We start from the raw sequence: 25,068 nt of genomic DNA, 5'->3' as shown, positions 1-25,068 counted from the left end.
TAAATCGACTTTTCTTAATAATAAATAATAGAATATTAATATTATTAATAGTTTTATAATAATTAAAGAGGATTTAATTTAAAGGATTTATATAGATATCTTTTTTTATCGCTATTAGATAGTTTATATTAGCTTTAAAATATAATTAAATTAATTAAAGAATCGAGTTATTTAAGAATTAATAAATATTAAGATATATAAAAAACTTTAAATATATAACGCTAAAATATCTTTAATTAAAATAATTTATATTAATTTAAGAAAGTTAATTACTCTATTAATTATAGCTATAACGCTTTTATTAATAATAACTTATAAATTAATTATTTTAACTTTATCTTTTTTTATTTAATAATAAATATAAAGATCGCGAATAATATCTCGAACTTTATTATCTTATATTAACTTATAATATTTCTTTTCTAACTTATCACGTATTATTAAGAATATATATAAAAATTATAAGATAAATTTAGAAAGAGATATTATAAAGATAATTTTAATTATTACTCTATTTTTAAAAGGATAGATAAAATTATAACTAGTTTTATACTAATTTCTTAATCTTTTATAGAATTTTAATTTAAAAATTATTTAATTAATAATTAATATCTATCTTAATTAATATCCCTAGATATTTATAGAGATTATTAAGAGAAATTTTCTTTATATTAATAATATAAATATAAGCGATATTTCTTATATATAATATATATAATTTATTTTAATTAATTCTCGCGTTAATTATAGCGTAATAGATTCTTAAAATTATTATTATAATATTTATCTCTTTTTAAAATTATATAATAATTATAATATTATTAATATATATTATTATCTTTAATACTCTATTCTCTATTTATATCTTCGAGATTTAAGAATTATAAGTGATATATTAAATTAGATTTTTAATTATAATTACGAATAGGGGGTAACTTAGAGAATCCCTCTATTTTATATTACTTTATATTATAATTATTTCTTTAATATAGTTATTAATATAAATCTTAATCTTAACTTTTTTATAAATAAGCTATATTTAAATAATAAATTTCTTAAATATATTTAATTCTTTTAAAATCGCTAGAAGAAACTTATAGTTAATTTAATTATATATTTTTTTCTAATTAAAAAAGAGAATAATAATTTTCTCTTATTTCTACGATAATTTTTTAGCGAGTTTATACTTAATTATTAGAAATTAAATTATTTTAATATTATTATTAATAAGTCTTTTTAATAAAAAGATTAATTATTATTCGTTAATTACCCCGCCTAAAGTCTTTATTAGATATTATATTAAAATATTTATAAAGATTTTATAATTTATATTTATAATAGATAGAGGATAATAATTCTTAATATCGATTTATTTTCCTTTATTTTTAAAAAGAATAATAAGAATCTTATTTATTTAATACTTTAGAAGTTTCTATTTTCGCTATATTTAATTATAGAAGAAGATTAATCGCGTAATAATAATTAAGATTTTCTCTTTTTTCTTCTTCTTATATCTTATAATAATCTTATAAAACTCGCTTAAAAGATTATTTTTATTTAGCGAGGTTTTTAAAAACGCTTAATAAATAGCGATTTATATCTCTTAAGCTTTAATAGAGTTTTTTATTTTAATAATATTATCGAGCTCACTTAATCTATTATATACTATAGAATTTTATCTTAAACGCTCTTATCTAAGAATTTTATATTATAAAGATTTCGATAATAATCTATTACTATTCTAAGAATATCTTTTAAATTTATATATATCTCTTCTTAATTATTCTTTAGAGTTTTAATAAAGCTATAATTTATATATCTAGCTTTTATAAAAAACTATCTTATTAACTTCTTATTAAGAATAAGATATTTAGCTATAATATTATAGAAATAGAATTAATTATATATATCTATAAGCTATTTCTCGCGTATTTTAATAATTACTATTCTTTTCTCTAATTCGAAGTTTAATAATTTAAAACGTTTTTTCTTTTATAGTTATAGATAATTACGCTATAGATTATATTTAACTTTCTAATTTACTCTATAATTATTCTTTACGATATATTTTATAAATTACGCTATTAATATCTTATAAATTATTTACTCTTTTATCGAGTTTTCTTTTAAGAGTATTTATAATATCTTTAAATATAAGGCTTATATCTAATTTCTTTATAGAAATAAAAATAATAATTTTTATCGCTTAAATTCTTAAGTAATTATAAAGATTATTCTTATTATAGTCGTTATAGTTTTATAATTAATAAGTAATTTATTAAGCGCTATCTTCTAATTCTTTAATTCTTCTATTTAATTATCTTAAATATAAATTTAATTAATTCTAAAAATTAAGGTTTTATCGCTTAAGAAGTATATAAAGATTTTAAGATTTAAGTTTTAAATTCTCTAATCGTTTATTAAATAATATACGCTATTTCTTTAAGCTTTAATAATAATTCGAATAGTACTCGTAGTTATAAGAGAGATGGAGGGATTATAAAAACTTTATCTATAGCGATTAGCGTAAAATTTTAATCTCTCTTTATTATATTATAGAGTATCCATAGTAATATCTATTTAAGTATTTTTATATTTACTTTTAATTATAATAGCCTTATAACCCCTTTAGTTAAAGCGTATATTAATACTATTATAAATATATATTCTTTATATTTAACTTTATAAATTAAAATTCTTTTATTATCTTCTTTATAAAGAATATAATTTAAGTCTTTATCTTTTTACTATTTTATAAATTTAATATTTATAATAATAGCGACTTTATTTTTTTTAACTCGATAAGTTATAATAGCTATTTATAGAAATAATCTTTTATAATATTTTATAATCTTATTAAATAGGTTTATCTCTTAAAGTAGTAGAATATTAACCTTATAACTCTATATTATATTATATATTTTTCTAAAATAATCTAGATTTAAAATTAAATAAATATTAAGTAAAATTATTTATATCTTATATATAGCTATAATTATAATATAATAAATCTATTCTTTATAAGAAAAAACTTTATAATATTTATAGATTTTAATATCTATAGTTTTTCGCACTTAATTATTAAATATACTTCTCTATAAATATTATATATCTTAATTAAATTTATTAATCTAAATCTAATATTAAATACTTTATTATATTTTAATTTTAATTATTTAATTATAAACTCGAAGCTATATATTTTAAAGCTTTTTTTAAAAATAATTATAATTTTATTACTTATAATACTTTTAAACTTCTAATATATTAATTAGAATTTTAAACTCTTAAAGTTCTTTATCTCTATTATCTATATAATTAAAAGATAAAAATCTATAATATCTAGCGAACTCTTATTCGTTATATATATTTAAAGCTCTCTTATATAATATCTAATAATATTTATAATTAAAATATTAATATAAAAGCTTCGATTTTTAGCTTCTTTAACGATCGCGAAAGAAGAGTAATAGTATATTATTTAATCTTTAACGTTATAGAGTTTTATAAATATTATATTTTTAAGCTCTATAATCTTCTTTAACCTCTTTATAATTTATCTTAAAATTAATTTATTCTATTTTCTTCGTAATTTAAATAATATTTTTAAATAAAGCTATTTATTATTTTTAAGAGCCGATATTATTAAAATAATAATATCTTCTTCTTTCTTATTACGTCGAATAAATATTATCTTATTCTTTTATATTAATATATATAAAAGCTATAGTCTAGATCTAGACTTTAATTTAATATAATTTAATAGAATTACTTCTTTTAACGTCTCGCTTTTTACTATCGGAGATAAAGCGCGAATTAAGCTTATCTTCTATAATTAAGTCTTTTTTATCTTTTTCTTTATTAGTAATTAAAAAGAGTTAAGAGTATTAACTCGCCTTTATTTAAAGATTAATATTTCGAATAGCGAAGATAGAGGAGTTATTTTTCCTATTAATTTATTATAGTTTTATAATTAATAATTTTACTTATAGAATTTATAGAATTAAGAAAAATCTTCTCCCCTTTATCTTAACTTCTCTATTATTCTCTATCTTTTCTCACGCTATCTATTCTTCTTAGCTTTTCTTTACTTCTTTCTTTTCTTCTTCTTTAATATATATTAATTAATATCCTCTTTTTTAATAACTTATTCTTCTAGAAAATCTAGATTAAAATATTTCTTATATTAAGAGAGAGAAGATTAATAAAACTTAATAGATATTAAATTTACTTTATTATTAGATTATAGCTTATTCGAAGATAGACTATACTTTAACGATATACTATTCTCTTATATTACTTCGTTATTTAATTAATTCTTAATAAATTATTTATTAATAATTTTAAGTTATTAATTTAAAAAAGACTCTTTTATAATAATCTTAATAGAGTTAAATATTAATATTATAGCGTTATATTAATAATTAATATAATATATTAATTATCTATATTATATTTTAATTTAAATTTTTTAGAATATATCTTCTAATAAGATTCTTAGCTCTTAAATCTTAATCGTTATTTCTTTTAATTATCTCGATTTAATAAAAAAGTTTTTTATATTATAACGCGTATACGCCTTAAAGAATAATATAGTAATAGCGAGATATTAAATAAAGTAGCTTATTAGAATAATAAAAAGACTTCGTTTATTATATAGTTATTTATTCTTTTTAAATATTTAATAAAGATATAGAGGTATTTTATTAGAAAATAGTTAAGAGTCTATAGCTGGATTTCTTAGATATTAAGCTCTTAGAGTTATTACGTTAAGATATTATATATAAACTCGAGTACTATTAGCTAGACGCCGCTATTAGCGCCCCTAGAACGTGTTACCGTCGCCGACGACACCTCTAAAAGAATTTCTCTATATTAGTTTAGCCTTAATTAGTAAGATTAGAATTTCGAAATCTTATATTTTCTATTAGTCTAAAGATTTAAATATAGTTTTAAAGATAAAACGCTTTTAACGTAATCCGAGCGATATAATCTAACTTAGCACTCTTAATAACTAAAAGAATTTAATAAAAATTATTATAGAAGTATATAACTATACTATTAAAAGAAGTAAGATTTTTTCGAATATCTTAAAGTATATAATCGACGATCTCGATATTGTAGCGATTTTATATAGAGATCTTATCTTAGAAAATAAGCTCGATCGTCTTTAATAACTAAGCTAAATTAGATCTTATTAATATATCATAATTAAACTAAGTAATAATATTAAGAAGAATCTTAAAGCGAGAATAAGCGATAATATTATCTTAAAGGAGAATAAAGATAATATTAGATAAAGTTATAGTAATAGCTACTTTAGAGTTATTTCATACTCTTCGTAATACGATATTCTAAAGTATAGTCTTATCGATATCTTTATAGTTATTAAGAAAAAAGAGTTAACTATTAAAATAAGAGATCGCGTTCTAAATAGCGTTAGCTATAATAATTTAATTATTATTAAAACTCGCTTATATCTAATCTCAGATATTAATTTAATAGCTACGTACTTCGCGTAGAAGTTAATTTCGATCGTTAATATAATATTATTTATAATCTCGCTAAATTGCGAATAGACCAAAGCCGATAATAAGGCTAATATTCTTTATAGAGCTAATATTATTTTTCTCTAATTAAATTTAAATTAAATAAAGATAGAAGTCTTCGACGATAATCTACTTATATTATATATTATTCGATAGAGAAAGAATATAATACTAAGTCTAAAGGATATAAATAAGATTATTAGATAATTTAAATAAAGAATAATAAGTGTTAATTAAGAAATGTACGTAAAGTGCGAGAGGAGAATTAAATTATTTATAAATAAAAAAAGGAAAAATACGTCTAGCGCGAAAAGTTTTAATAGCTAAAAAAAGAATATCACATCAAAAAATATCGCGATGTTTCAAAATCACCGTTAGCGCGATATTCTTCTTATTCTTTAGCTTAAAGCACTTTAACTTATTAAAGAAATTATTAAGAAAAAATACACCTAGCGCGAAAAGTTTTAATATATAAAAAAAGAAATACTATATTAAAAAAAGTTATAATATTTTAATATTATCGTTAGCGCGGTAAGCTAATTATACTACGCTTAAAGTATTTCTACTTAATAAAGAAGAAATTACTTATATATCTTAATTTATAATTATTTCATAGATTTAGAGAGTTATTAAACTTATATTATAGTAGAATTATTATAAAGAAACCTTATAAGGCGTATTCTCTTTACTAAACCGCTATTTTATTTAATACTTAATTCTATTCGACGTTATTATAAAGTAAATCTCTTACTATATAAGTATTATAAAAAAAAAAAAAATTATTATTTATCGTGCGTAAGTCTTTAAAGAATATAAGATTTAATATATTTAGAAGGAGATATCGTAGATAGAAGAGCTTCTTAGCGTTCAAATTAATATAGTATATTCTTTTAATAATACCCCTACGCCTCTAACGTAAACTTTATTTAAATATACCTCGCTTATTCTTTTTCTAGATATATTATATTAATAGATCGATATAGAAGAGATCTTCTACTCATCTTCGCTTTCAATATCCTTAATTTAACTGAAAGAAAGCTATCAGCTTGATCTGGCGTTTATATTCTATATTAACCACTTAGAATAAGTTATCTTTATTATTAAATATTACGTTATATTAATTCGAGAGATAAATAAATAATCGTTCGATAGAAGAATTATAATTATATAATTTAAAGTTAAAAATCCTTTAATAGGCTTCCGCAGAGCCTACTCATCGTACGTCTCGATACTCTTAAATCTCGTTTATCTAGTCTAGCCCTATATCGTCTTAATCTATATTACTCTTATACTTTATTTAAAGATTAGTTTAATCGCTATCCTTATAAATATATTTAAAGATATATTTATAGACTTTAATATTAATATAAATCTCTATATTAATATAAGCGTTATACTTAATTAATAAATAGAGACTATAAAGTATTACTTAATAATTTTACTTAGATTTATTATTTAATATCTTAGTAGGCCTATATCGACGATATATAGAGTATTTAAAGTCTAGTTTAAAGATAATATAATCGCTAAAGTCCTTCGGAAACTACTTACTATATACGTTCTTATCTAAATTTCAATAAGGCGAGATAGTATCTATTCTACTAATAGTATATTAACTATAGTTTCTATAAAGTATATATCTAGTAATAATTATATAGAGATTAGGAAATAGTCTTTAATTAGAAATCTTAATATTAATAGCGATGTCGATTACATATCCGTTTAGGCTCTTTTGAAGGGTCTTTTAGCGCGTTTATAAGCAGTAGTAGGTAGCTGTTAGGCTCGCTTGCGGCCTCGATTGCCAATAGTAGCGAATTCGCCGAGGGGTAGCCTAAGGGCGTTAGTAAGAGGTTTAAAAAACGGGCGGAAGGGATATATACTTTAGATACTTAGTAACATTTAGACGAGGGGTATCGAGGGCGAATTTATTTATAATTAGTGGATTGATAGAATTATAGAAGAAATATAATTATATAAATAGGTGAAAGGATTATTAACCGATCTCGGACGCGTTTAATGTAATTACGATATTTGAATATCAATCTAATTTATTAATAGTAGGTTAAATTTCATTATTTTTATAGCGTTAGAAAGCGCACACCGAGTTCTATAATTTACGAAATTATGAAGAAATAGCATTCGTAGAGAGCTAGTTATTTTAGAGTGTAAGACTTCTATATATAAATTTTTGATAAGGGAGCTCGAGAGGGCTAGCGGGCTAACTTAGTTAGTCTAGCCAAAAGGCGTAATAACCTCGAATTAATAATTAACTGTATATATAAATTCAAGGTTTTCAAGCTTAGCTCTACCTTATTCTTTTATATATACTGATAAAAAATTTACTATAAAAGTTATACTATCTAGATTAATATTTTAACTTTAATTATTACTCTTACTATTATATAAATAACGCGAAGTTATCTTTTATTTAAATATATTTAATTCTTAATTTTAATTATTATTATAAATATCGTTAATTTATTCTAAAATTATTAAATCTATTTTTATATACTTTCTATATCTTACTTTTTTTTAATTAAATAGCGATTAAACTCTAAATTAAAATAAATACTTAAAAAAGAAAAGTTTATAAGTACTTAATTATATAATTTTATTTCTCTTATACTTCTTATAATTATTAAAATAATTAATAATATATAATTATATTTTATAATTATATATATAATAATTAATTAATTTAATAGCTAAAGATAAGTATACTCTTCTCTTTACTCTAAATAACTTAACTAAGATAATTATAAGATTTAAATTTTTTTTCTATAATATAATTTATTTTCTATATATTATCCCCTTCCTTGAGTCCGGGTGAACCACGCTAGCAGGGGCCAGATATAGGGATTATTATTAGTCACATCACTGCTTCTAACCGATTTCATCTTGCTTATTAAGATTTTTCTTCGATAAACGGTGATTGGATAAATGATAATCCCTACATCTGGCCCCTGCTAGCGTAGTCCACCCGGAACTCAAGAAAGGGGATATAAAGATAAATATTTATTTAGATAGAAATTATTAGAACTAATTATAAAATATAGTAATAAAAAACTTACTCTTAAATTAATAAATTAGAAAGACTTTTATTATCTTATATAATACTTTAAACGCGAATTTTTAAATATAATAACGCTTTAATAGATTTTAATTAAATATAATTTAACGAACTAGATACTAAAAGAGAAACTTTAAAATTATAAAATTAATTAATTTTTAATAATAATAAGTCTCGCGTAAAGTTTAAGCTATAGCTTATATTAATTATATATAATAAATATAATAATAATTAAAAGAATATATTATTAAATTTTTATTAAAACTTTAATATTATTAAAATAAAGATAATATTTATTAAAATAGAGATAATATTATTAAAGATAGAATACTAGATATATTAGAAAAGAATAATTATAACTAAAAGACTAATTATTAATTTATAAGATATACGGATATTTATATATATAAAATAGATAACTAATAGTAGCTAATAATTACTAGCTCTAGTAATACGCGATATATATGCGATAGCCGAAGGGGCTAATATTATAATACTTCTCGATAGCCTTAGAAGCTAGATTCCCTAAACCTTAGTATACCGTATCTTATATATATTAGTTTTCAAATCCACGCTTTAAATTCGAAATTAATTATTTACCCGACCTCGTTAAATCTATAAAAAACCTCGATAGGGAAAATAGAAAGAGTGTCGAGGCTTTTGAATACCCGTTTCAAGACCTCGGAATAATATAAGGGTTTTTGATATTTTGCCCGTATTGTTTCGGGACTAATAGTTTACCCATATTACTTCGAGACCTCGGAATGATATAAGGGTTTTTAATGGTTTGCCCGTATTGTTTCGAGACCTCGAAATAATCTAAGGGTTTTGTTAGTTTGCCCGTATTATTTCGGGACCTCGAAATGATATAAGGGTTTTTAATTGATTCGGGTCCTCGTATAATATAAGAGTTTTTTACCCGTATTATTTCGGGACCTCGAATAAAATAAGGATTTTAGTTCGATATTTTTTATATAGGAATTAAATAGCGATAGCCCTCTCGTCGGTGGGTACGAGTCAAAAAAATAGGCTGTCGCTATAAGATATATCTATTTATAAACGATTATCGAAGACTTAGTTTAATATTCATATTAGAAAGTATAAGGATATTCGATACTATTCTACCCGCTTCCGGGCTTATAATCTATTAAAAGTAGAATATCAGATATGTTAGAAATTGAAATAATTGTAACTAAAAGACTAATTATTGATTTATGAAATATACGAATATTTATATATATAAAATAGGTGGCTAATAATAGCTAATAATTACTAGCTCTAATAATACGCGATATATTATGCGATAGTCGAAGGGGCTAATATTATAATAAATATCTATTAAAGTAATAGCGATAGCGATTAAAATAATAGTAATATCTAATAAACTCTTTATTTTAACGCTATATCTAATATTCTAAAATAATATTAACTTTTTTAAAGAGTTATTAATAATAGATTAAGTATATATAAGTTAAGCTCTTCGCGTAGTCTATCTATATATTAATTTAAAGTTATTAAAAAATAAAAAATAAATATATAATTTAATAACTATATTATATTTTTAATATTATTATAATAATATTAAATTATTTAAATAAAAGTTTAATATATAAAGAAGATAGTTTAATAATAAGAAGAATTAATATAAAAAAGAAAGTCTTAAAGAGAAAGAAGAAGAAAAGAAAAGCTTAGATATCTATTACGCGTATTAAATTTTTAAATTATTTTAAATTATCTAGCTTAAATTAGATATTAATAAAATACTTTCTTTTTAATTTTAAAGATTTAAATTTAAGCGAATTACGCTTATTAAGCGCTATTATCTAATATAATTTTAACTATTTTTATAATAATTATAATTATTATTATTATTACGAGCGTACTCTTAATATACCCCTCAGCCCTATAGCTAGCGGGCCTTGGCGGAGGCATTTTCTATTATATCATGCCTCCTTTCTATCTATATAGTTCGATATCTTAGTTATCTTATTTAATATATCTATATTAATATTATATCTATATTAATTCTAATACTATAACTAAGATTAACCCACTTATTTCATTTATATTAGCGAACGAATTTAAAGAAATACGCTAATAGGGGCTTTAATAAGAAATTAAGTTAAGTTATTATATTTCTAGATAAGTCTATTAGATAGATAAATCGATTTTAAAAAGTCTAAAAGGGATAGCGAAACGGTCTCGATAAATAGTAATTAAGGGATAAAGAAGATATTAGACTATTTATATAGCTAGCGAATCGAAAGAAATAGCTAATATCATCTTACATTTCTATATTTAAAATATATACTAGTAGTATTACTGCAACTTTATATACTATAACGCCTAGAGTTTTAACGGGGCTCTAATTAGATAAGAAACGGCCGAGTTATAATTAATTAAAAATACTATTCTCTAAAACTTCCTCGCATATAACTTCTCTATAAGATAAGAAACCCTCTAAGCGAAGTAAGTATACTCGAAAGATTACTATTTAAAGTACTTATAGTTTTCTTAATATCTTAAATAATTAAGAGATAAGTATATTAAGCCTTTATAAAGAAATAACCTTATCTCGAGCTTTATAGTAAAAATTTTTATTCTTAATATCGAATAATTTCGACGCGTTTTCGAGAAACTTTATTACTCTCTAGTATATCTAATATCTCTAATACCCATTCTTTCGAAGTATTTAAACTCCTCTTTACTTTATTTTAAACCTTTCTTTCTTCTTTCTTATAGTAAAGTTTAATATCGAAAGAATAAATTAAATTAAGACTTTATTAAAGTAAATTAAGTTTTAATAAATATTAGTTTTATTAGATAATATCTCTAATAAGATAAATTTAATAAATATATCTTAAAATATCGCTAATAGTCTATAATTATAATATTAAGTTAAATACTAATTCGACGAATTCATAACTATATTAAATAAAATTCGTTAGAAGAGAAATAATTTTCGAAAGATTATTACTCGATATTATGTCGTTATTATAAAAAAGAACTTAATTATAAACGATTTATATTAAGTCTATAGAATAATCGAGAAGATAAATTAACTAGTCTAAAACTTTTAAAAGAATATAACTTCTCTATAGTAGAAAGTTAATAGTCTTAAGATATAGTTAATAAAAGATTTATAACTATTATCGATTAAGGAGAAACGTATATCTAGATATTTAAAAGAGAAATTAATTAAAATCTTAGATTTATCTCTATTTATTAATAATAGCGACCTTATTTAGAACGATTAATTCTTTAGAATAAAATAGAAATTTAAGATTAATAGCGATTATTATCTTATTAAGAACTTTAAGATAATTTATATAATCTTATAACTCGACGATAAGGCTATATAATATACGATATATAGAAGACTTCGAAACTTTACTAATTTATATTAATCTTTTACTAAGATTATAAACGAGTTAGTCGATATTTATAAGAATTTAAATTAACGTAGTAATATATTATATAATATATATACTCTATAATAAAGAATTTAACTCTTTATTAACTTCTATTTAGACTTTATTTAATTAGATATTATTCTTAATTATAATAAAACTCTTATATTAGAGAACTATCTTTTTAAGAAATTAAGAAAGAAACTAAAGAAGATATAGTAGGTTATAAGAGGTTTTACTATCTTAAAGATTATAAAAGAATATCTTTAAAAGCTAAATAACTTATAACGTGTTAATTATAAGGATTTTAAGTTTATAAAAGCTATTATTAAGTTAACTATAATATAAATATCGACGATAGCACTCGCGGTCAATATACGTCTTATATCTATTATCGAGTTTAATTTAAGTATAATTACTACGCCTTTAAATATTATAATTAATTTAAAATCGAGGGAATTAATATGCTATAACTACGATAAGAAAGGCTACTATCGAAAGGATTATATAATAACTACGCAGACCGAGGCCGGTAAAAAGGCCTTCGAGGAAGTACGACTTCACGCGATAGAAATAGACGAAGAATTCGAAATTGATAACGTCGACATCACGGGTAGCGACGGTTCTTCTTCAGATTCGGGAAACGAATAGCCTCTTTTAAAGTTACGATAAGAGGTACTTATAAAGTATGCCTAGTAGACACCTTTAATAACGCCCTAGCACGTTATCCTTTTCGTATATAAGTTACGCTTTTCTTATAAGAGAGAATCTATTTATTTAAGAACTCCCTTATAGATAGTAGATATATTGATACTTATATAGTTATAAATAAGTTCTTAGTTTTAGCGATATATAAGGCTTTATATCTAAAATTACTTCTACTATTATAATCTAAATTATTAAGAGATTATAACGATTAAATCGTAAAACGATTAATTATATACTATTTATTTTCTACGATAATAGTAAAAGACTATCGAGAAGGAATATATTTAATATTAATTATATTATTAAAATACGATATAATAGTTGAAAAATCATAAATGAATAAATATAGGGTAGTTTTTAATATATTACGAGATAAGATACTCTTTCTACTTAATTAATATAATTATAATAATAATTAGATATTAATAATAAACGAACTTTCTTTTCTATTAACTTCGAACCTTCGGCTACCTATATTACTTATCTTTCTATCTATTATACTAAAACGATAAAGCTCTCTCTTATCTATAATAACGAGATTAATTTAAATATCTTCTTATTAAATAAGAATAAGAATAGTAAGAAGTCTAAGTTTATTAATATCGCTAAGATTAATATAGCGGTTTACTATTAACTAGCTCGTGAAAAAGATAATAAACTATTTATATTAATAATAAATAAGATCTATAATAACTCGCTAATATTATATATACCTTCTATTATCTAGATACCTCGCGATCCTCATATATTAATTAATAAACTCTATTTCTATAACTTAGAAAAGAAATATAAAAGATATTGTAATTTTAACTATTCTATTTAGATTAATAGTATCGATAAGATTAATTCTAAGAAGGTGAAATATAAGCTATCTATAGAGTATTACGATTACCTCGATGTTTTCGATAGAGCTAAGGCGAATATACTTCCCTTATATCGTTTTTATAATTATAAGCTAAAATTCAACGATAGCTTCGATAAAACGAAACTTTCGAAAAGTAGAATCTATCTAATATCGGGATATAAATTAAAATAGATAAAGAAGTATCTAAATAAATATCTAAAGAAGGGATTTATAATATTAAGTTATACACTATTCGCCTTATCTATCCTATTCGCGGAAAAGCCGAATAAAGAATTACGTTTTTATATGAACTATCGAAAGCTAAACGCTATTATTAAAAGAAATCGATATCTAATTTTATTAATAGATAAGATTTTGGTAAGAATCTAGGGATATAAATATCTCACTCGATTGAATATTATAGCCGCGTTTAATAAACTACGTATATATCTCGATAGCGAGAATTTTATTACTTTTATTATCTCCCTTAAAGTATATAAGTATTAGATTCTCCCCTTCGATCTAATTAACGACTCGACTATATATTAATAATATATAAATAATATTCTATTCGAATATCTAAACGATTTCTACTAGATCTATCTCGATAATATACTCATTTATAATAAGATAAAAAAGAAACACATTTAATACGTTAGATAAATCCTTTAGAAATTAAAGAATATCGGCCTTTAAATAAATATTCTTAAGTGTAAATTCTACGTCTAGAAAATTAAATTTCTAGATCTACTAGTATCTATAGACGGGTTATAAATAGATTTTATTAAAATCTAGGCTATTATTAAGTGGATTATATCTATTAATCTTAAAGAGATATAGGCCTTTATCGGATTTTATAATTTTTATCGATAGTTTATTAGAGATTTCTCTAAAATAGTTAAATCCATAATAAAACTCACCGCAAAAGAGACTATATTTGATTAGTCGCCAGTATATTAAGAGGCCTTCTATTTTCTAAAAGTCGCTGTTATAAAAGTTCTAGTCCTATATTATTTTAATAGAATAAAAAATATCGTTCTAGAGACTAACTCTTTCGACTACGTTAACGGAGGTATTCTTTTTTAATATAACGATAAGGGAATACTTTATCTGATAGTCTTCTATAGTAAGAACCTTACCCTAATTAAGTATAATTATTAGATTTACGATAAGAAGTTATTAGCTATTATTTGCTATCTTAAATATTAGTATTCTAAGCTAAAATATATTAATATTTCTATTAAGATCTTTATAAATTATAAGAGCTTAATATATTTCGTCGAAGGAAGAGACTTTAGTCGTCGTTAAGCTCGCTATTTAAATATACTATTCGAATTTAATATAAAGATCATCTATCGATTAGAATCTTAGAATATTAAGGCGAATATACTTATATAAATAGCTAAATATAAATTAACTAATTCTAAAGACGAACGATTACGCTAATAGTATTAAATAATTCTTATTTCTAATCGATTAAAATTAAATAGCGAATATATCGATATATATATAATTAACGATCTTATCTATTATAAGATAGTAGAGATTAATAAAAAAAACGAGTATTATATAAAAATTCGTAAGGCTATCGCCGAAAATAAGAATAAGTTTTAAAAGATTACTCTTAGTAAATACTTTATATAAGACGAAGTACTTTATTATTAGAATCGTTTATAGATATTCGATAATATATATACTAATATTATTCGAGAGATATACGATTAATTATTCTACGAATATCTTAAGATAATATATACTTATAAGCTACTTAAAAGAAAATATTATTAACGAGATATAAGGATTATTATAACTATCTACGTTTAGAATTACTATATCTATTAGAGGGCTAAAGCGCCTTACGATTAAGAGTATAATTTATTATAGTCTCTATTAATCTTATAGAAGCGATAATAAGATATATTAATCGACTTTATTATAGACTTATCTATATTCGATAATTATAACGCTATTTAAATAGTAATCGATTAACTTATTAAGAAACGTTATTATATAGCCTATTTCGATATTAATAAAGGTACTATCGCTAAGAAGATAGTTAACTTACTACTTAAGAAAGTATTTCGTTTATATAATCTATCGATCTTAATAATATCGAATTAAGGCTCTTAATTTATAGCTATTATATAAAAGTTTTTTTATAAGAGATTAGATATTATAGCTAAGCTATTAATAGCCTTCTACTCTAAAACCGATAGATAAACCGAACGAGCGAATTAGAATATAAAGCGTTATCTTTAAATATACTATAATTATATATAGAATAACTAGGTAAAATAGCTATCTATTATCGAGTTTGCCGATAATAATACTATCTTATTAACTATCGATATCTTATCTTTCCTTATAAATAAGAGGTTTTATTCTTAAATAACTTTTAGCTTAAATACTATCGACTATAAGACTATATATAAACGTCTCGATACTATTTAGATAAAGAATATTATGAATTATATAGAATAAGTTTTTAAGCAAAGAAAATCATAAATTTAAACGACGGAAAGGAAATAAAATTCGCGATAGCAAATCTCAAAAAAGCTAAAAGCCGGTAAAAACTAATCTTTTCGCAGTCACTAGTTTAGTAGCAATACGCATAAAAAAAAAGTTCAATAATCGAATGGAGATAAGGTACGGTAACAGTATAACGTAACTCAAATATTACAGAATAGACGATTTAAAAAATAGGCGTGGGTAATACCAGTATAGCCACAATAACGCATATAATGATGATATATATTAATATCATATGACGTATAAGAAAGTACTTAAGCATTACGAAATTTAAAGTTACTAAAAATTTTTGAAGTACTAAACGGCAGACGGGAAAGATTAAATAAAAAAGTCTGCTTAATAGGCAAACGGCAAATGTCTTAGATGCGGACCCGGCGGAAACAGAAAGGAACTTTAGATTTGTAATGTATATTCGAAGTAATATAGATTGTGTTTAGAAGGCTATGATTACGTAAGCTAATAAGTATTAATAAAAGATTACTTTTTAAATAGGCGATACGATCTTTCTAAATAGCAAGAATATTATCTTTAATTACCCTTTCCGCAAATTAGATTATAAGAGACTTAGTTTATTTAAGATTATAGATCTTATTAAAACCTCTTATTATCTAAAACTTTTATTAAGTATAAGAATTTATAACGTTTTCTATCTTAATCTCTTAAGTTTTATAATAAATAATTTATTACTAGAATAGATAAACTCTTTATTAAAATATATTACTATTAATAATTAAATTAAATAAATTATTAAAGAAATATTTAGCTTTAAATTAATCTATAGTCGTCTTAAGTATAAAGTTAAGTAGAAAGATCTTAATAATAATTCTATCTAATATAATATAAATAGCGATAAATTCGAAAATTACTAAGATCTAATAGACGACTTTTATAAATAATATCTTAAAGAGCTTTATTTATAAAGGGTTAACTTATAGAATAATAGAGAATATCTCGTTTTTAATTAAATTAAAACCGTTCGATATCTTTATAATAGTCTTATTTTTTCTAAATTTAAGAATTAATCTCTTAGATCTATATTAATCGAGAATTATCTTATATATAATCTTTTATATAAGCCCCCCTTACTAATATAATTCTAAAGACCTTTTAAAGCTATACTAGTATATATATAAATTACACTATTATCGTTATAAAATATAATTAATATTAGCTAAATAATATATTATAGAGAAGATTATATTAAAGTTATTTAATATTAAATTAGAGTTTTTAGTATCTATAGCTTAATTTGATTCGAGAGCCCTTAACTAATCACGTCGTATTTTTTTATCGATATCTTATTCGCTTAAATACGAATTCGGAAATTATTATTATTTACCCCTACGCCTATAAATATGATTTTCGCTATACTATATCGATTTCCTTCCGGCTAGGCTCTCTATATGCGTTTATATTCTAGTTAGCGACGTTGTTATAGCGTAAATATAAAGAGCTATTATTGTCTCTAATACCTCTCATAAAGAAAGATATAATGCTGGGGTTCCCGGATATAGTTATTTCTTTACTGCTTTCACCATTTTTTAGGCGTCAAGCATGTATGTATATCCATTTTTCTATCTTTCCACTCACTAATTATAGAATATAATTTAACGAAGAAGAGGGGTAGTATTACGAGCGTATTCTTAATACACCCCTTAGCCCTATAGCTAGCGGGCCTTGGCGGAGACATCCCCTATTATATTATACCTCCTTTTCATCTATATAGTTCAATACCTTAGTTATCTTATTAAATATATCTATATTAATATTATATCTATATCGATTCTAATAATTATAGCTTATATAAATTAAAAGATAAAAAATTTAAAAGAGCGAGCTAATAAGTAACTATCTTTATCTAATTTAACTAATACTAAACTACTATAACTTATTAAAATTTTCATATATTTTATTCTTATTTTCTTATTTTTAAATCTTACTATTTTTATAAAAATAATTATTCTCTAAATTAAACTCTATAATAATATACTTAAAATAGTATATAATATATATTCTCTTTATTTCTAATATCGATATTTATTAGAATTAACGTATTTTTTAATAAAATAAACTTTAATTAAAATTAAGAATAGTTTAATATTCGTAAATATTTATATAAGTCTTTTAATTCTTTTATATATATTTACTAATTTATCTTTTTATAATAATTAAAATAAAAAAGATTAAGTCTAATAATTTATTATAATAAATATTAAATATTAATAATAATAGCGATATTAAAGAGTCTTAATATAAATTAATTAGATAATAATTAAGTTCTTAATTAAAACGAAAAATAGAGAATAAATTTAATTAAAATAAAAATACTAAGAGATCGCGATAGCGAATAAATATATTTATATTTAAGAAGAAATTAATTAAGAAAATAAAGAAAGCTAATATCTTAATTATTAATTACGCTATAACTATTAAAAAGTATAAAGCTAAGTATATTAATATATTATTATTATAATAGAAATAAATTTTTAAATAAATTAGATAAGATATAATAGATAAATAATAAATAACTTCTAATTCTAATTATTATTCTAATAAACTTATATTTTAATAATATTATATAAAAAAAGTATATAAGCGTAATTACGAAGAAATTTAAAGTTTTATTTATTATATAAATTATTATATATATAAATAAAGATAGAAACTTAAATTAAGAAAAAATAAATAATATCGAAGTTAAATAAGATATAAGTATTAAAAGTAATTTTATTATACGTATTAATAATTAAATAAATCTTATTTTTTAAGCTATTTAAGAGCGTAATATAGAATTTAATAATAAGCGCTATTATAGTTTAAATATAATAATATTAACGCGCTAATTAATAAGTATTAAACTATTATAAAAATCTTAAAATATTAAACGCGATTACGTTTAAAAGATAAAATTATAAATCTTTATTTATACGTAATTAATCTAATATATAGTAATAAAAAATTTACTATAAAAGCTACGCTATCTAAATCGATATTTTAATCTTAATTATTACTATCGCTATTATACGAATAATATAAAGTTATCTCTTATTCGAGTATATTTAATTTTTAATTCTAATTATTATTATAAATATTATTAATTTATTCTAAAATTATTAAATATACTTTTATATACTTTTTATATTTAATCTTTTTTTTATATATCGCGAGAAAGTAGCTTAAAGAAATATAGCTTATTATATTAAACTACGATACTTTCAAAAGAATACTAAGAAATATATTAATTTTCCTAGATCGATAATTTAATAAAAAGGCTATAATTATAATACGCATAATTTTATATTAAATAGCGATATCGAAAATACGTAATAGATATATAAAATTATTATTAATAATTTTAATTATAAAGTATCGATGAATTTCGTATAGCTAATATTAGAAGAAGATAAGCTTTTCTTATTATTAGCAAATATAGCTCGCTTTTTTTTATATATATAGAATAATAAAATATAATTATATTTAATTCTATATCTTATTAATTTAGCGTAATTATTAACTAGAATAATAATTAAAATAGCTACTTCTAAATATAGAAATTCTAATTAAGATATCTTATATATATATTATTTTATAATATAATACTATAGATATATTATATCGTGAAATATCTCGCTAAGATCTTATATTATATTAGATATAGAATTATATAAATCTTAATAATTTATATTATATTAGAGTATAGTATAATAGATTAATATTTCATATTATATTATATCTTTTCGATTAGTATCCCTAGTCTACTACAGCTCTACCCCCGAATATCCTTCGACGGAATTCTCGAGACGGCTGCGTTCTCTAGTATTTAGAGCTATAGCGGTAATAGATAAATATAGCGAAAGATTAAAATCTCGATTAATAACTATTCGAGCTTATAATCTATTAGTAATATAATAGATTATATTTAATATAATTAGAGCTAGGGCTATATATAAATACTATATAAATAAATCGTATATATAGATAGATAGAATATAAGGAAAGAACTTTATGTAGTAGATATGGATTTAATATAAATGTAAAAAGTCGCTCGCTAAATTACTAGAGATTCGTCTCTTCGAGTTATTCGATTTCGACTTATAGCCTATAATAAATCGGATCGCTTCGAGGGATATATCTTAGTCTTTTAGGCGTATTAGTTTCACATATACGCTAAGTAAACTAATTACTCTAATATATTATAGCTATAACTATATAGCTATTATCTATAGCTATATTATCTATAACTATTATTACTAATAACTATATTATCTATAACTACTATTATTTATAACTATATTATCTATAGCTATATTTATCTATAACTATATAACTATAGCTCTTAGTTATATTATAACTAATAATTATAAGTTATTAAAATTAATACTAAGACGCTATAATAGCGCTATCTTCTATCTCTTTATTTCTATTTTTCTATTATATTCATAATACGTAATAGCTATTTAAATAAAATTTCTAATAATATAAGAAAGAAATATATATTATAAACCTCTTAGAAATATAATAAATATAATATACTCTATTATCGCCGAAAGCGAAGATGCTGGAAGGATCTTTATATATTAATAAATAATAATAATAAAATATTTTAAAATAGTAAAGATTAAGAGAATAGTAATTAATTATAAATTAAATATAAGCTAAAAATAATAATATTAAGTATTTTTTCTCGAGCTAAATAAATTATTTCTAATTTAAATAATTTATATAAAGAATTAGAATAAATTATTGAAAGAGAATATCAGATATATTAGAAATTGAATGATTGGACGAAAGACTAATTATTAATTTATGGGATATACGGATATTTATATATATAAAATAGATGGCTAATAATGGCTGGAATTACTAGCCTAATAATACGCGATATGTTATATAATAGCGAAGAGGCTGATATTATAATACTCTCAAAGCCTTAAAAGCTAGATTCCCAAACCCCAGCACATCGTATTCTATATATATCAGTTTTCAAATCCACGCTTTATATTCGAGATTAATTATTTACTTAACCTCGTTAAATCTATAAAAACCCCGATAGAAAAATAGAAAGAGTGCAAGGCTTTAAATACCCGTTTCGAGACCCGAAATAATATAAGGGTTTTTGATGTTTTGCCCGTATTGCTTCGGGACCTCAGAATAATCTAAGGATTTTTAATATTTTACCCGTATTATTTCGAGACCTCGAAATAATCTAAGGGTTTTATTGGTTTGCCCGTATTATTTCGAAACCTCGAAATAATGTAAGGATTTTAATTAATTCGGGTTCTCGTATGGTATAAGGGTTTTTATTCGTATTGATTTCGGGACCTCGAATAAAATAAGGATTTTAGTTTAATATTTTTATATAGAGATTAAATAGCGACAGCCCTCCGTCAGTAGATACGAGCCAAAAAATGGGCTGTCGTTATAAGATATATCTATTTATAAACGATCACTGAAGACTTAGTTTAATATCTATGTTAGGAAGTGTAAGGATGTTCGATACGCCCCCCGCTTTCGGGCTTATAACCTGTTGAAAGTAGGATATCAGACATGTTAGAAATTAAATGATTGTGACTGAAAGACTGATTATTGATTTATGGAATATACGAATATTTATATATATAAAATAGGTGGCTGATGGTGGCTAGTAATTACTAGCCCTGGTAATACGCGATATGTTAGCGATAGCCGAAGGGGCTAATATTATAACATAAATTATTATTATAATATCTAAATTTATAGATAAATTATTTTATTTATTATATATCTATATAGCTATATAGTAATATCTTCTTCGCTTACTTAGTTAATTCTTAATATAAAGATTAAGAAGTAGCGTCGAAAGTCGATATTTATATAGGATCCATATCATATTAGGCTTAGTGCCCGAGGGTGTGACTTACTACCTCACGAGGTGATACGGCATTCTCGATACCACGTTCTATATCAGCTCGGATATTTAGGTACCACCTCTACAAATCAATCATCTGAAGACGAAATCCAAGTACATTCTTCCTCTCCTAGCCTTCGCTATCGCGCTAACTCTCTTAATCTCACAATGCCGTAATCGGCAACACGCCCGCACCGACCTTAATTTCCAGAGCCGACGCCGTCCCTTTCGCCTGCACCAAAGCAGACACGATCATCCAATCCTAGCTCGCCGAGATATCTCGCCTGCAGTCGAGCCATCTCCCCGTTCCCCCTGACGTGGCCGGCCACTTCTACTCTGTGGTATACGGGCGCAAGCTGCTCGAATGCCCCTCGACGCCCCTCTCAGCGCGCATTCGAAACGTAGTGGGGTCCTTGACGATCACCCTGAAGTACGCGGAGGCCCTTGCAAAACGTTACGCTTACTGTACGAAGAAGTCATCGATCCGATTCACGTTCTAAAGAATATCAATCTCCCAGTCCCGGCATATCTGGCGGGTCTTTGGTCATCGGTCGTGGATGGAGAGAAGTCGTTGAGTTGTTGCTTTTCATTTTCTACTATGATCGATGGCAATGCCACGGCGTCGTCGGTGGGGTCAGACTAGGTTTGGACTTCTCGGCGGACTGAGGACGTGGGCAGCAATGTTTGCTTTGATGCCGTGAACTGTAGGAGAGGGGGTTGGTAGTGTGAATCGATGTTTTATGTAGAGTAGGAGCTGAGGCAACCTAATAGCCGGCAAATTGATGTTGAGGGTTTTCCTAGACAGCGAATCATGACAAGATTTCTGCGCTGCCTCATCTCTTCGAAAGTGACGTTCTTGAACGAGAAGAACATGCAAGACGTTGTGAGTCAGTGACATTACCAGCAAGGGTTTGGGGCCTGAAAGAGGCTGTTCTAAGCAGCCGCATTGCATAAGGCATCTTTTCCAATAAAGACAGCATAAAGATAGCATTGAGATGGACTGGCTTAAATTCCACATTGTGGTCTTTTACACGCAAAACGACCGGTGCATTACTGACTCGGACTGACAAAACCACAAAGGAAGAACCGTTGGAGAAAGACTATACGGCATCCGATCGCTGGATTTCGCGAACAAAGCACACATGATTCCACGCTGAGTGTGATATACCTTCCAAAGTCCTTTGTCAATGAAGATTCGCTCCTGCATAGCCCCTTCATGTTTTCTAGAGTAGAGAGCTGTCAGGATCACCCAAGAAGGTACCGTGAAATCTGAATACATCACGCAGCCGGTGCAGCCGTATCCTTGCATTAGTACTGGTACCAGAACATAATCCAGCGCCATCAGAGTATCCCACTCATCAATGAGTAAGGTTCTGTGGCAAAGATTGCAAATTCCAGTGGGTCGTGCTGCAATGCTTAGTTGGGCATTATCGTATACACCCAGATGATGAACCAGCAGGTAGATAAGTGGGCATTGTCCTACTTGGATGGCCGTCGGAATTAAGAAATTACACTGTATGTACTGATCGTTCTTTGCTTTAATTCTTATTTTCCCGCGGTAGCTTCGCTGGTACCTTTCTCCGCGCGTGCACGCTCATCTCATAAAGTGCGTCCTTGAAGGCAAACAAAAATGCAGCCGTGATAACACTCTGGGTGACTTTCGGTACAATGCCCTTGTAAAGTCCACTCCAACCCTCTTGTCTCACAACTCGCGTGAGACTCTGAATCACGCCGTCCCGAGGAGTCTCCCCACTTGCCACATGCATCCTGCTCTTCACCGTGATATATGGGTAAGTGATGCTAGTCGCCAGTAGCTTGCCAATGGCCCCGAGAAAGAAAGCATCGCGTGAAGTAACTCTCCTCCGCTTCTCGAGGACATCTTTCAGCTGTTCAAAGATCGTGTATTGCAATATCGGATTTACCACCAAAACAAGCGCAGGCAATACCCCTGCGAAAAGAGCAGTGGGACCCTCTCTTCTAATCAATCTCATCACAGTTGCAAAGCTCGATGGTTTTCGTGCCGGCCTGTCGGGCGTTGTGGAAGATGTGGGAAGGTTCGAACAAGAGGATTCGGATAGGGGGGCTGTCATTCTCGTATTGATAACCCATATTGGATTTGTGATGAGGACAGTGGCGCTACCGGCGATAGCTCCGGCGATCATAGACTCGATCGTTGTGAGCTTCTTAGATGCGCGCGAGCTGCGGATTGCTGCACGTTCGAAGAAGGCACGGGTCCACTCGTACCCTGGGCAAAGACATTGTTAGCTGGCGATGCTGAGGCCGAGTGAGCCGGCCCGTGGCCCGTATAGATAGAGACAAATAATTACAGTAGTAATAGACAAAATTGGTAACGCTTATGCCAAAAAGGGCGCTATCCAGGCCCGAGTAAAGACCTGTCACGCCCTCTCGGTGGACGATGCGACGAATGGCATCATAGGTTGACGATTGAGCGCGCTTGGATTCAACTTGTGCACGGGTGGAAAGCGTGATGAGTGGGTATCTGTGAGGTCGCTTAGCATTGCAACACTGGTGGGGCTGGAGAAGGAATGGCTTGCGTCAAGGTCATAGAGAGGAGACCCCCACCAGCACCTGCGAGGGCATGGGCAATGTTATCGCCATGCTGGGCAGCTGATGTGGCTGGAGCCATTGCTTCTTTGTTGGGAGTAGATATTTTAGACATAGTGTGTTTCATGCGTTTGAATTGAACTGGTGGTTAGAAGTTCAGCAAGACCGGAAGTTGATTGTCGTAGATCCTCTACACTAGCGTGCCGAGGTCTGCGGAATGTGGGGAAGGCTTAGGGCCAGTTCGGTAACCACATATTTTGAAAATAACCCCTACTTATTTTCACTAAATAACGCCACCTCTTGGCAAATGAAAATATGGCACTAATTTATATTCAAAATATGTAAAATATATATACGGTTCCGTTCGGTAACCCTGTTTCTGAGGCTGAGTCAGAATCGTCGCAAAAAATTGAGAAAATTATCTTCTCCATCAGTGACCATTGAATTTCTACCATTCCACGTTATTATGGCGGAGATACCTGCTGCTACTGCTGCACAGGCTTTGA

The 25,068-nt window shown here is 25.2% G+C and overlaps 1 protein-coding gene across 1 annotated transcript; it reads right to left on the bottom strand.

The window, feature by feature from the left end:
* Window positions 1–23,535: 23,535 nt before the first annotated feature.
* On the bottom strand, window positions 23,536–24,644 carry HO173_010515 (uncharacterized protein; the record flags this gene model as incomplete). The annotated part of the gene is made up of 3 exons (XM_037312400.1): window positions 23,536–24,242; window positions 24,325–24,497; window positions 24,553–24,644. 3 exons carry the CDS (start codon window positions 24,642–24,644, stop codon window positions 23,536–23,538), a joined length of 972 nt encoding a protein of 323 aa, XP_037160805.1.
* Between the last annotated feature and the right edge of the window lie 424 nt (window positions 24,645–25,068).

Source organism: Letharia columbiana (genome assembly GCF_014066305.1).
Source record: "Letharia columbiana isolate WasteWater2 chromosome Unknown Sc0000049_s0, whole genome shotgun sequence".
Taxonomy (NCBI): Eukaryota; Fungi; Ascomycota; class Lecanoromycetes; order Lecanorales; family Parmeliaceae; genus Letharia; species Letharia columbiana.
The sequence above is the reverse complement of the archived record's forward strand: the minus strand, read 5'-3'. Positions and strand labels throughout refer to the sequence as shown.